Source organism: Coregonus lavaretus (assembly GCF_964263955.1).
Source record: "Coregonus lavaretus genome assembly, chromosome: 25".
Taxonomy (NCBI): domain Eukaryota; kingdom Metazoa; phylum Chordata; class Actinopteri; order Salmoniformes; family Salmonidae; genus Coregonus; species Coregonus lavaretus.
Genome location: NC_140012.1, coordinates 38,640,189 through 38,655,073, shown reverse-complemented (window position 1 = coordinate 38,655,073; position 14,885 = coordinate 38,640,189). Strand labels below are relative to the sequence as shown.

The 14,885-nt window shown below is 40.7% G+C and overlaps 1 protein-coding gene across 1 annotated transcript in view; it reads left to right on the top strand.

Annotated features, from left to right (window-relative positions):
- Positions 1-2,537: 2,537 nt before the first annotated feature.
- Positions 2,538-14,885, top strand: part of LOC311100394 (myomesin-2-like) — a gene marked incomplete at its 5' end in the record, with an annotated part of 32,253 nt that continues 19,905 nt past the window's right edge. The window contains 11 exons of the mRNA XM_084141286.1: positions 2,538-2,629; positions 5,435-5,492; positions 7,615-7,769; positions 9,016-9,102; positions 10,522-10,610; positions 10,845-10,895; positions 11,827-11,991; positions 12,111-12,272; positions 13,499-13,640; positions 13,947-14,146; positions 14,240-14,293. Of these exons, the coding sequence (XP_083997412.1) occupies positions 2,538-2,629; positions 5,435-5,492; positions 7,615-7,769; positions 9,016-9,102; positions 10,522-10,610; positions 10,845-10,895; positions 11,827-11,991; positions 12,111-12,272; positions 13,499-13,640; positions 13,947-14,146; positions 14,240-14,293 (1,255 nt within the window). The remainder of the gene's footprint in view (positions 2,630-5,434; positions 5,493-7,614; positions 7,770-9,015; positions 9,103-10,521; positions 10,611-10,844; positions 10,896-11,826; positions 11,992-12,110; positions 12,273-13,498; positions 13,641-13,946; positions 14,147-14,239; positions 14,294-14,885) is intronic.

The following is a 14,885-nucleotide window of genomic DNA, read 5'->3' as shown; positions in this document are numbered from 1 at the left end:
AGCTAACTAATAGACGACTAATATTTGCATAAAGTTAACATGCTGTATGACATTGCCTCTGCTCTGGGGCTATTGGCAGGAATAGCCTAGCCTAGGCATACATACTGCTGTCTCTTAACCCAATCTCCCGTTAAAAATAGTGCTGGCTACAGTTCAGGTTTCAGGGGCTCGTCTTAAGAATCCGTATTGGTTCCTTCAGTTGAGCATAGAGCAAAGCAATATTTACATTGAGATAGTCTAACGCTAAAATAATGATTAAAAATATATAAAAATGATTTGAAATTCTTAAAATTGTAGGGTAGGCCTATTCATGAAATAGAGGATAGAAGTTAAAAGAAGTATGACATTATTTAAATGAAGTAAACTGGACACATTGTGCTCAGGACAAACTTAGTAAATCTTGCAAACTGGAATAAATGTTTTATAACCTATTCAGTGAGCAAAGAAGCACCGACACTGCATGATATGTAGCCTAGCCTACTGGAAGTAAGAAATTATGTTGAGGGTTGATGTAAAAGCTATATATAGTCATATGCCTATCCATAAATGGGATGCGAGAGTTGCTGCACTCTGTGTGGGTAATTTTTTGTTTTCATCAGCGAGTGACTTCCAAACGGGTTACGGCTGACCCACCTCTGCTTTCCGCTCGTGTAATCTCTTGGGGTAAGTCAGGCCTATTATTTCCTTCCCTTACAGATTCATGGTTTTTTCCGACAGGTGTTGATTTGAGGAATGTACGCTTGGGACTTGGTTATATCGGAATGTGGAGATGTATTAGTCCAATTACCTAATTAGTGCCTACTGCCTAGATCTTGACGTGACATATACGGATATTATCTAGCAGTATTCATTTAAATATTTTTTTGCCCTTATATGATTGATCTTAGAATGTTCTTCTCATGGCATGTTGATAAATGGATGCATCAGTTTATATGGACTTTTAAAACGAATTCTATTTTTAAAAAAAAGCTGACTGTATGTCTTCTAAATGCAGAGAAATGTGGCTCAGGAGTTCAAGTGTCAAGGGGTTGATATTTCTGGTGGCTGAATGTCTGATGTTAAGCACTTTTGCTTTACACTTGAGAAGGAGGCTACCAATAAATTAGCTCAACCGGGCAGATAAATGAATGTAGGGAATAGGATAGAAAAGGATAGACATAGTCAAAAGCTAATTCTTAAACAATTTGCAGGTGCTCAGATTGTTCTTGTGTCTGTTAATATTCAATCTGCTACAGCAGTAGGCTTCATGGGTTTGTATGATTTTATTTATCACCATATCATTTGTGAAATATACATTGAACCCCTTCATATGTGATAGGTGTCTTAATGACGTTCAGATTGCGGTATTGTGAGAATACCTGGTAATAACTGAACATTCATGGAACCCTCTAATTTTAAACCCCCCCAATGAATTTGCTTTTCATTCGGCCATCTCTTTTACCCATAACTCAGACTGTTCCATTACATCAGAACAGGGTCCATCTCTTTTACCCATAACTTAGACTGTTCCATTACATCAGAACAGGGGCCATCTCTTTTACCCATAACTCAGACTGTTCCATTACATCAGAACAGGGTCCATCTCTTTTACCCATAACTTAGACTGTTCCATTACATCAGAACAGGGGCCATCTCTTTTACCCATAACTCAGACTGTTCCATTACATCAGAACAGGGGCCATCTATTCTACCCATAACTCAGACTGTTCCATTACATCAGAACAGGGGCCATCTCTTCTACCCATAACTCAGACTGTTCCATTACATCAGAACAGGGGCCATCTCTTCTACCCATAACTCACACTGTTCCATTACATCAGAACAGGTGTCATCCCTTCTACCCATAACTCAGACTGTTCCATTACATCAGAACAGGTGTCATCCCTTCTACCCATAACTCAGACTGTTCCATTACATCAGAACAGGTGTCATCCCTTCTACCCATAACTCAGACTGTTCCATTACATCAGAACAGGTGTCATCCCTTCTACCCATAACTCAGACTGTTCCATTACATCAGAACAGGGGCCATCTCTTCTACCCATAACTCAGACTGTTCCATTACATCAGAACAGGGGCCATCTCTTCTACCCATAACTCACACTGTTCCATTACATCAGAACAGGCACAATGTTTCCCCTTGCAGTGCAGATTTGATGTAATTTTACCCCCAAGTGTCTGTAACCTCACAGGCACTAATACCAAATATTTTTTTTTATTACTGAACCAAGATAGACCACAGCCTGTCGTTTCCAAAGGGAACAAATTAGTGAATATCTGTCTCATTGTGCTAATACCTAAGCAATTTGATATTGAAGGACATACTGTACTGCATATTGTACTGCATATTGTGCCCTGAAATGCATCAGTGGATCAAAAAGCCAGAAGAGCATTGCATTGTAAATCTACATTAACACGGTTTGTTGCCATCACACAACTACTATATGTCTATAGGTAGCCATTAAATTACTGTTAGCCATTAGAATACAGTATGTGTGTTCCTCATTTCAATCACAGGTCATTAAAAGTTATCAACTATGGCTGCGACAGTTGCCAGACACAAGCACGTGCACGTCAGCCACGACTACCACAGTGCACAGTCTAAGGTTGTAGCAAAGCAGTATACAAGGTAAGGAAGATGGGCCCATAGGAGTCCTATGCTTCATTTGAAACGTTTACACAGAAAGACCAATTCTGATCTTTTTTTTTCCCACTAATTGGTCTTTTGACCAATCAGATCAGCTCTGAAAAAGATCTGATGTGAAAAGATATGATGTGATTGGTCAAAAGACATTGAGTGAAAAAATATCAGAATTAGGCTGCCTGTGTAAACGTAACCCCTGTGGTTTGGAAACTGGTGGCCAGATTTACACATTTTTGCACAGGAGTATAAAGTGCACCTGCTATTTACCAGAACGAATAAAGCATTTAAATGGTAGAGCTTATTTAGCATATTTAGATTAAATGTAAATTAAGACAGTTAACTGTTTTTCCTCTACTATTTGTTTCTGGTCTTTATTCCCCTCTGAGGATAAAGCACTGGTGTAAATACATAAAGTATATCTGGCCCTGGGTGTACAGTTTCAAATGGCAGTTAGTGTATTCAGCTGGGCTTTTAACAGTGGGTAAGTTTACACCTGGAGAGAGCACTTGTAACCCACTAACAGGTTGGTTCCCTGCTAATTGCCTAATCTCATGTAACTATGCAGCCATCCTATTGCTACTACACCACTGGATCACATTCTCTTCTATAAACTGGAGACACAAATGCTACACTGTCTTGTAAGGTCACTAATTGTCATATTGTTTGGGTATGATTATAACACCATGAACGGTTTCCTCTGTAATACAACTTTAACTGATTTGCCTTCAACGAGGGGTGTGCTTATTTGTGTTTACTGCGTTGATCAACAGTGGCTCGTTGGTAGAGCATGGCGCTTGCAACGCCAGGGTTGTGGGTTCGTATTCCTATGGGGCACCAGAAAGAAAATGTATGCACTCACTGCTGTAAGTCGCTCTGGATAAGAGTGTCTGCTAAATGACGTAAATGTAAAAAATCAATGTCAGTACTAGAGACAGGACACTCACATTAGTTTGTACAGATGTAGGATCTTAATTTGATCACCCTACATGAGAACTTTCCTGCAATGAAGAACATTTAAAACTTGTAGTGTAGTTGAGGTTTAAAAAGGCTTCTGAAGTTTGTAATTTCCAATTTGAAATACACTATACAGTATATACGGAAGTATGTAGACACCCTTCAAATTAGTGGATTAGGCTATTTCAGCCACACCCTTTGCTGACAGGTGTATAAAATCCAGCACACAGTCATTGCAATCTCAATCGACAAACATTGGCAGTAGAATGGCCTTACTGAAGAGCTTAGTGACTTTCAATGTGGCAATTTCATAGGATGCCACCTTCCATCAAGTCAGTTCGTCAAATTCCTGCCCTGCTAGAGCTGTCCCGGTCATATAATATAATATAATATGCCATTTAGCAGACGCTTTTATCCAAAGCGACTTACAGTCATGCGTGCATACATTTTTTTTGTGTGTATGGGTGGTCCCGGGGATCAAACCCACTACCTTGGCGTTACAAGCACCGTGCTCTACCAGCTGAGCTACAGAGGACCACATCTGTAAGTGCTGTTATTGTGAAGTGGACATTGCTAGCAGCAACAACAGCTCAGCTACGAACTGGCAGGCCGCGAACACAAGCTCACAGAACGGGACCGCCGAGTGCTGAAGCGCGTAAAAATCGTCTGTCCTCGGTTGCAACCCTCACTACCAAGTTCCAAACTACCTCTGGAAGCAACATCAGCACAATAACTATTAGTCGGAAGCTTCATGAAATGGGTTTCCATGGCCGAGCAGTCACACACAAGCCTAAGATCACCATGCGCAATGCCAAGCGTCGGCTGGAGTGGTGTAAAGCTCGCCGCCATTGGACTGAAGCAGTGGAAACACGTTCTCTGGAGTGATGAATCACGCTTCACCATCTGGCAGTCCGACGGACGAATCTGGGTTTGGCGGATGCCAGGAGAACGCTACCTGCCCCAATGCACAGTGGCAACATTCTAGACGATTTTGTGCTTCCAACTTTGTGGCAACTGTTTGGGGAAGGCCCATGATTTTGGAATGAGATGTTTGACGAGCAGGTGTCCACATACTTTTGGTCATGTAGTGTCTCAGACTTGATTTTCCCTTATGAAAAATGTATCAACCCCTACAAAAATGTCCTTTAATTATAATCCACATAATAATTAACATGTTTCTGTTGCTGCAGGATTATTTTCCTGCCATATCAAACTGGCTCAAATTAACATCTTACATCTGTACCATACAGTCTATGGATTGTACCCAGTTTCATCTATTTAATCTCTGATCATCTATATTACCTGTGGACACTTCTATGATTATTCTGTCAGGTATGCACAGACTGACGATTCATCCCTAATAAATAGTACACTAGATAATCTGACAGAAATGCCTTCAGAATTCTGTCAACATTAAGCTATTTCGCTACACCCGCAATAACATCTGCTAAATATGTGTATGCGACCAATAAAATGTGATTAGATTTTATTCTAGATTTTGATGCAAATTAAGTGCTTTTTAGCTTTATAACAACATTTACTCAGCAATGAGCTGATTATTAAAATGTAGCAAAGATGCTTACTGTATGTATGGCACATCCTTTAGTTGTTATGGTTGTTACGGTTAGACTTAACATAGATGTTTTTTGTGGTGCTTAGAGGCTTTTCACTGCGGTGAGCCTTACCTACTGTAGATTTGGTGCTAAATGCTTGTTTGCTTGAACATAATTAGCTGCTTACACTGTTTTATGTTGACTTCGTAACCCCCCACAAATAGTGATCTTGGAATTCCTGCACTTTCAAGCATTTACCTTTGTTTTTGTTTTGTTTATATAGCTCTGAGGTGGTGGAGGACGATTATCATCACAAACAAGAAACAAGAATCCAGGGAGTGGTAAGGTCCTTATCTGTCTTGTTGGGAGATGTCAACATGTCACCATAATTAAAGATATTTAGTATCAGATCTGCACAAGACTTGTACTCTTTTCACCATATTGAGCCAAACTGTACTGTACAGGCTCTGATATTTTATTTTCACATTGTCCTGTCTAGCACGGTTCCAGCAAATGGAAATGTAAAACTTGTAGTGTATTTGAGGTTTAAAAACACTTCTGAAGTTTGTAATTTCCACTTTGAAATTTCTGACTTTAGTTTCCCTTACGAAAAATGTACAGTTGAAGTCGGAAGTTTACATACACCTTACCAAAATACATTTAAACCCAGTTTTTCACAATTCCTGACATTTAATCCTAGTAAAAAATCCCTGTCTAAGGTCAGTTAGGATCACCACTGTATTTTAAGAATGTGAAATGTCAGAATAATAGTAGAGAGAATGATTTATTTCAGCTTTTATTTCTTTCATCACATTCCCAGTGGGTCAGAAGTTTACATACACTCAATTAGTATTTGGTAGCATTGCCTTTAAATTGTTTAACTTGGGTCAAACGTTTCGGGTAGCCTTCCACAAGCTTCCCACAATAAGTTGGGTGAATTTTGGCCCATTCCTCCTGACAGAGCTGGTGTAACTGAGTCAGGTTTGTAGGCCTCCTTGCTCGCACACACTTTTTCAGCTCTGCCCACAAATTTTCTATAGAATTGAGGTCAGGGCTTTGTGATGGCCACTCCAATACCTTGACTTTGTTGTCCTTAAGCCATTTTGCCACAACTTTGGAAGTATGCTTGGGGTCATTGTCCATTTGGAAGACCCATTTGCGACCAAGCTTTAACTTCCTGACTGATGTCTTGAGATGTTGCTTCAATATATCCACATCATTTTCCTTCCTCATGATGCCATCTATTTTGTGAAGTGCACCAGTCCCTCCTGCAGCAAAGCACCCCCACAGCATGATGCTGCCACCCCCGTGCTTCACGGTTGGGATGGTGTTCTTCGGCTTGCAAGCGTTCCCCTTTTTCCTCCAAACATAACAATGGTCATTATGGCCAAACAGTTCTATATTTGTTTCATCAGACCAGAGGACATTTCTCCAAAAAGTACGATCTTTGTCCCCATGTGCAGTTGCAAGCCGTAGTCTGGCATTTTTTATGGCAGTTTTGGAGCAGTAGCTTCTTCCTTGCTGAGCGGCCTTTCAGGTTATGTCGATATAGGACTCGTTTTACTGTGGATATAGATACTTTTGTACCTGTTTCCTCCAGCATCTTCACAAGGTCCTTGTTGTTCTGGGATTGATTTGCACTTTTCGCACCAAAGTACGTTCATCTCTAGGAGACAGAACGCGTCTCCTTCCTGAGCGGTATGACGGCTGCGTGGTCCCATGGTGTTTATACTTGCGTACTATTGTTTGTAAAGATTCATGTGGTACCTTCAGGCGTTTGGAAATTGCTCCCAAGGAGGATTTCCTTTGATTTTCCCATGATATCAAGCAAAGAGGCACTGAGTTTGAAGGTAGGCCTTGAAATACATCCACAGGTACACGTCCAATTGACTCAAATGATGTAAATTAGCCTATCAGAAGCTTCTAAAGCCATGCCATCATTTTCTGGAATTTTCCAAGCTGTTTAAAGGCACAGTCAACTTAGTGTATGTAAACTTCTGACCCACTGGAATTGTGATACAGTGAACTATAAGTGAAATAATCTGTCTGTAAACAGTTGTTGGAAAAAATACTTGTGTCATGCACAAAGTAGATGTCCTAACCGACTTGGCAAAACTATAGTTTGTTAACAAGAAATTTGTGGAGTGGTTGAAAAACTAGTTTTAATGACTCCAACCTAAGTGTATGTAAACTTCCGACTTCAACTGTATCAACCCCTACAAAAATGTCCATTAATTATAATACACATAATAATTCACATTTCTTGTTGATGCAGGATTATTTTCCTGTTGTAGCAAACTGGCTCAGATTAAGATCCTACATCTGTATGGTGGATGGATAACCAGGCCAGCTCAGTACAGGTCGCCTCCGCTCGGCTTGACTCAGTAGTGTGAAAAGGATATTGAAGAAAACTTAATGAGGTTTCATATACTGTAAAAATGTCACATGTTCATATTTTTTCAGGTGCGGAAGAAGATGGTTGAGAAGTACGTTCGTGAGGAGTCTATGGTCAGGGGTCCTAAATTCCTGACCACGCTCCGATCCCATACCGTTTGGGAGCAAACTCCTGTGAAACTGTATTGTACGGTCGAGGGTTACCCTACCCCACTTGTGAAATGGTAAGGATTCAGTCTATGTGGTTTATCTATGGGTACCGAATGTTATTGTATTGGTGTACACTCTTAGAAAAAAAGGTTCCAAAAGTGTTCTACAGCTGTCCCCATAGGAGAACCCCTTTTGGTTCCAGGTAGAACCCTGTTCTGTTCCAGGTAGAACTATTTTGTTTTCCATGTAAAACCCTCTGTGGAAAGGGTTCTACATGGAACTCAAAAGGGTTCTACCTGGAACCAAAAGGGTTCAACCTGGAACCAAAAAGGGTTCTTCAAAGGGTTCTCCTATGGGGACAGCCGAAGAAACCTTTTAGGTTCTAGACAGCACCTTTTTTTCTAAGAGTGTAGCACAAAGGGATAACTGTGTTCCTCTAGTGCTATCATCTCATTCCCTCTATGGGAGTGAAATAATGGTCCATGTTTTACAGATGATTGATGGTGTTTGATTTCAGTTGAGGCTAAGAGGTCAGAATATCTCAACTTGACCAGTCACTGTCTCTGTAGCAATGTTTTTTTTCTCCATTCCTGAGATTTGACTCTGATAAACATGGTGAAAACTGTAGTTTCACCCTTTAGGTACCTGCTATGACAAAGGTACAGACTGATTACACAGTCTATAGAAATGTTTGTGGTCATACGCACATCCTTAAAAACGTATGTGCTGGGCTAAAGAAGTTGACTTGTAAATAACAGAGAGGCCCGCACTGAATATGCTCCCAATTTACCAGCTTTATTTATTTAACCTTTATTTGATTAGGGAGTTATGCTGAGACCAAGGTCTCTTTTACAGACGAGCCATGAATTACAGAAATTACAGAAAATACACATATCAAAATATTAATACAAAATGCAAGCAGAAAGAAAAAAACACATTCATCAGTAATAAGGTCCTCAATCAGCTTTCTGAACTGCCACAGAGGCACCAGAACATCAAATGTAAGAACATTTTGAAGATTGTTCCACAAATAAGGTGCAAGAAAAGCTAAAAGCTGATTTACCTAACTCAGTAGAGACCAAAGGAATGTCCAGAGTTAGCCATCCCTGTATTGACAGCGTTGCGATCCAACACGGATCTTCGTCAGGTCAAGGTGGTCATGACCTGACGAAGATTCGCAGTGGATCGAAACGTTGTCAATAAAGTTGGTAAATTGGGAGCGGGCCTCTCTGGTAATACACAGTCTGATCACAATATTCTATGTTACCACATCCATCTGAAAGATTCACCCTCTACCACTTCTTCTTGATTTCTCTCCAGGTATAAAGATGGTGTCAGCATTGACAGATCATCAATGAAATACAATGTGCAGGACAATGTCGGAATTCATACCCTGCAGATTGCCAAGTAAGTTATTCTCATGGGAGGATAAAAAAAATAAAAAAGCTATAGCTAGTCTATGTGTTTCAGACATTAGGAGACACAATGGATGCATACCATCAGTGGTAAGACAATGAGGGATGTTCTCATTGATTTAAACAATGAGGGAAGTCACATGTTCTCATTGATTTAAACAATGAGGGAAGTCACATGTTCTCATTGATTTAAACAATGAGGGAAGTCACATGTTCTCATTGATTTAAACAATGAGGGAAGTCACATGTTCTCATTGATTTAAACAATGAGGGAAGTCACATGTTCTCATTGAGTTGTTAATGATTTAGATCCATTTGTCCACAAAACATTATCATCTCACAGTAGCTTATCACGGCCATTTAAAAAATCTGATACAATATCATGACTTTGCTCCTGGACCATTGCGGATTTTCACTGTGGCCTGCATTTCACTCACAATCACAGTGTTTAATGTTAACTTAATTAACACACGAGTGTCCACAAAAGGGAGCCTTGTGAATGGTGGAGCTGTAGCGGTGGAGCTTTTCCAATTTAGTCAAAAGCCCCCCTGGGCTCCGCCCTCATCTTGAGGACTCGTCAGCTGTTCATAGCGAAGTGCTGAGCTCTGTGTCATTGGATCCTGGAGCTCCTTAAAGAGCACTGCATCCCCTCGCTGTCAGAGTGTCAGGGGCACCAGCGCTAGATCCCCTCTCAAGTCTCAAAGCACTTTTTGCCTCTCCAAATCAAAATGAAAGGTCTCAATAAAGAAATACCACTCTGTATTCTCCGCGGGTTCAAACCCTTTCACACTCAAAGAGAACCATCGTGGTTTGGAGACAGAGAGGGAAAGTGAGCGTGGACAGCTTTAAAATATTGTGTGCAGGGTCAAGGTCTGATATCTGTCACTATTCTCAAACTCCTCTCCCCTCTTGAATCTTCAGATGTTTGCCATTCATGTTTGAGCGCCTCTCATGTTGAATATCTCCTGAATAATTTTTTCTTCTCATAGCATTATTCTCCTGTCCTGAGTTCAAAACATTTCATAATGTCTGCCATGATCTTGAGTGTGTGGATCTAGAGGTCAAGATACGACGCTAGAAAAGTATTTAAATGTTCTGTATTTATTTGCTGTGCAATATTGTGCATTAATAGAGCCATAACACAATTGCAAATGAGGATCACGGCTTGATATTTTCCAGTATTAATTTAGTCAACAGCAATTTGCATAATCAACATAATTTATCATCCTTTGAAAGTTTACCATCCTGTAAATTCAACTCATGAAATTATGTTTGGTGGCTAGTCAATTAATCAAAGTCCTACATACAAAAATAAATCCACATACAAAAATAAATCGATAAAAGTCTGAGCCTTAAGTATTGCTGAGATGTTTGTTCATGTACAGTATCCAATATGTATTCCTCCCTATAGGTGTGAAACTGACGACACTGCGCAGTACACTGCTGTGGCTGGTAACATTCATGGACAGGTCTCTACTCAGGCCTCTGTCATTGTCAAGAGTAAGTATGGCAAGGCAAAAAAATACATAATGTTATAATGTTATATTCTTCAAGAATCAATGGGGTACATATCATTAACTTATAAGTCCAAAAATTTATGTAGCAACTGCTGATTGCCCCTTTAAATGGTAAGTGTATGTGTAATTAATTAATTTATACCATAAATCATACAACATGATGGTGTATTGTATTGTTGCATAGTGATTGTGTGTGTATAATATGTCTGTTCTGCAGGGTTCAGAGAAGAAGGGCATTCATCTTCCTATGCATGGCTTCCTTACAAAAGTAAGTCCACTCAACACAAGTGTCCTGTGTATTCTCCCTGATACTTCATTTATCCTCTGAGTAGATCCTGAGCGCTGTTGAGTCAAATCCAAATCATTGTTTGAATAGGGCCTCATTCTTCTTGAATTGTAAGGATGTAGCCTACATATGAATCAATGTATTTAACACAACAATGTTTGTACTATAGTGAGAGACTGTAGAAGGTATATCAATTCAAACATGCTTTGTTAACGCATGAGAAGAATGTTGTTTCTGATTAACCCCGTCAGAACTGACAGAAACATATCTGCTGAAGCGTCTATATCAGAGGAGGCAGGTGGGAGGAGCTATAAGAGGATGGGCTCATTGTGATGGCTGGAATGGTATGAATGGAACGGAGTCAAATGTGTGGTTTCAATATGTTTGATGTGATTCGTGGTCCTCTGTAGCTCAGCTGGTAGAGCACGGCACTTGTAACGCCAAGGTAGTGGGTTCAATCCCCGGGACCACCCATACACAAAAATGTATGCACGCATGACTGTAAGTCGCTTTGGATAAAAGCGTCTGCTAAATGGCATATTATTATTATTATTATTGAAACCGTTCCATTGATTCCATTCCAGTCTTTACAATGAGCCCGTCCTCATATAGCTCCTCCCACCAGCCTCCTCCTGTCTATATTAATCACAACACCAGTTGCACGTTTTGTCTTTTTTAAAAAGAGAATAGGAGGCAGAGTGCTATTTAAGTGGAATGAATATGCTGAGATACATAGATCCTTTGTCAGACTGTCACAATATCTTCAGAATAATTCAAAGAGCACTCTCTCTCTTTCAAAGTGTGTGTAATTGCATGGTTGCAGAATATAATTGTGATCATGGTGCTTTATAACGATGTCACTGAAATAGAGTCATAATACTGTAAGTCTGTCCTCCTTTACTGTCTTCTGCAGTTCCCATGTTGCCGGATATCAAATACACCAAGATCAACGTCACCTTCCTGGAGACTTTTGGCTCGGTCTTTGGAACAGAGGGAGACACGGTCACCTTGGCTGCCACAATGACAGCTAGCCCCAAACTAGCCAATCTGCAGCCTGAAGCTCAATGGTTCAGAGATGGTAGCACATTTTCTCTTACGATCATAACGCTCTCAATAACAGCCGATTTACCAGGCCATTTTTGTAACTTCAGCTACTGACAGGTCCTCACTTTTAATGTTGCTGTTTTTTTGTGTCAGATCATCGGCTGTCAGACTCCAAGTGGGTGAAGATAGAGTCTGCTAGAGGCGAGACCAAGCTGACCCTGCCTCACCTGAACAAGGATGATGAGGGCGTCTACACCCTCCGTATGGTTACGAAGGGGGGAGACGCTGTCCACAGTGCATTTGTTTCCTGTGCAGGTAAAACAACAGCTAACTTTGAGAATTGTAGCCAGGTGCGCAACTTTCACTGGGGACATGTCCCCCCCCCCCCCCCCCCAACTTCTGAAATTGCATTTTTGTCCCCCTCCCCCAGTTTTATCATTGGAATGTGATACAAAACTGGGGCAAAGTTGTGCTTTAGGACCATGCGGACGCCTCCGAGTGGTTGGGTAGGCTGTTTGGAGTGTATATATTATGTACCCCCCACTTCTAAAACCAAAGTGTGTACCAGCAATGCAGCTACTTTAAAAACTGTAGTATCAGTAATATTCTGATATCTTTCAAAAAAGTTGATTTAGTCCATGGATCACAGGGAGTTTCAGGTATTGCGTGATACAAAGCCATATATTTAGAGATTTAGACTAACTTTTAGAATAGAGAGTTAGGCCAACTTTTAGAATAGAGAGTTAGGCCAACTTTTAGAATAGAGAGTTAGGCCAACTTTTAGAAATTTGAACATTGTTTTAATTGCTTAGCGTTGCTTAAATATTCCCCATGTAATGTTAATGGATAGCTAACATGGCTGCCATAGAATTGTATAGTGTCATGTAATCATAATGCAGAAACTGCATTGGCCCAACTCTCTAAATACAGGGTTGTCAGTAGTTACAACAGCCACAAAGTCAAAATTGGCTATATCGTAAAAATGAATGAATACAACAATGTGCTTTTTGGTCTTCATTTAAGGTTAGGGTTAGGCATATGGTTAGCAGTGTGGTTAAGGTTAGGGTTAGGCATATGGTTAGCAGTGTGGTTAAGGTTAGGGTTAGGCATATGGTTAGCAGTGTGGTAAGGTTAGGGTTAGGCATATGGTTAGCAGTGTGGTTAAGGTTAGGATTAGGCATATGGTTAGCAGGGTGGTTAAGGTTAGGGTTAGGCATATGGTTAGCAGTGTGGTTAAGGTTAGGGTTAGTCATATGGTTAGCAGTGTGGTTAAGGTTAGGGTTAGGCATATGGTTAGCAGTGTGGTTAAGGTTAGGGTTAGGCATATGGTTAGCAGTGTGGTTAAGGTTAGGGTTAGGCATATGGTTAGCAGTGTGGTTAAGGTTAGGGTTAGGTCAGATTTAAAGAAGAGAAACTGTAGAAATAGGTTGGGTTTAGCCATTTGTAGCTGTGGTAACTAGTGACGACCTAAATACACGGCTCTGGCGGGATGTACTTTGACAGATTGTGAAGATGTGACTTGCTTTGTGTCACTGTGCCAGATGGTCCTCCCCCAGTGCCTGGGGCTCCAGGTGCCCCTATGGACATCAAGATCCATGATGCCAACAGAGATTATGTCATCGTGTCCTGGAAGCCTCCCAACACCACCACTGAAGGTCCCATCATCGGATACTTTGTAGATAGGTAACGGAAGGTGTTGAAATGGGAATCAAATGTGAATACTTGCAGCTACTTTTTGCAGCGACTTTTTACCAATGCCATGACCTGACCAGGAAAAACTTCAGGCACTCGTTATATACTTTCATTTTTTTCCTTCTAAAAATCACATAAATTTACGTCAAAAAATATTTGACAAAACGGTAAATTACAAGCTATACTCTTCCACCACTGTTCATAGCTGGTGACAGGATAATGTAGCTATATCAGCCAAAATAGCCTCTTAAGAGGTGGATTTTGGGAGATGGACCAATTTTCCTCATTTTGTTTCAGATGTGAAACTGGAACTGAAAATTGGGTGCAGTGCAACGACTCCCCCATTAAGATCTGTAAATACCCTGTGCCTGGCCTGTTCGAGGGCCACTCCTACTATTTCCGTGTGCGGGCGATAAACTCACAAGGCATCAGCAAGCCCTCCAGAATCTCTGACCCTATCGCCGCCCTGGACCCCACTGAATTTGAAAGACTCCACGGTAATGTGATGGATGACATCTTAAACTTTACCTTGTGAGGTCATGTGTTCTCTAGAATCAAATAACTTTCTGTTTTTATCTTTGTTTTGACAGCCGTCATGTTGGGTGGAAAACTTGACGTTGTAACTTACCACGATGACGTTGAAGGTACTACATGGTTTTCTATGATGTATGAGGGTCTTGAATCTGGATCAACTAGTTTGATACAAAAATCTTTGATATTCTTCTAAGAAGGCATGATATTATTATTATTATTATTATTATTATTATTATTACTTTTCTAGGCTTATTTCTGTATACCTCATCAGAGTCAGTAGACACTGAAAGGAGGGTAAACTCCTCCTTTAGATTATTGCCATATCATTAGCCCTCACATTGTACCATGCCTTCCATCTGTCACATTTCACATGAGTCATTTAGCAGACACTCCTATCCAGAGCGACATACAGGAGCAATTAGGGTTAAGTGCCTTGCTCAAGAGCACGTTGACACATTATTTTACCCAGTCGGCTCAGAGATTTGAACCAGCAACCTCTTGGTTACTGGCCCAATGCTCTTAACCACTAGGCTACTAATCAGCAGCTCTCGGTCTCAATAATTAGCAATAATTATAATGGAATTATTTTATTTTTCTCGGGGGGGACTGTGGGGGACTGTGGGAGTTCTCGGATGGTTGAGGGGCAGCTCTTGGGGAACTGTGGGGGGAATCTTGGAGGGCTGGTGGCCTGGCGGTTGGGAA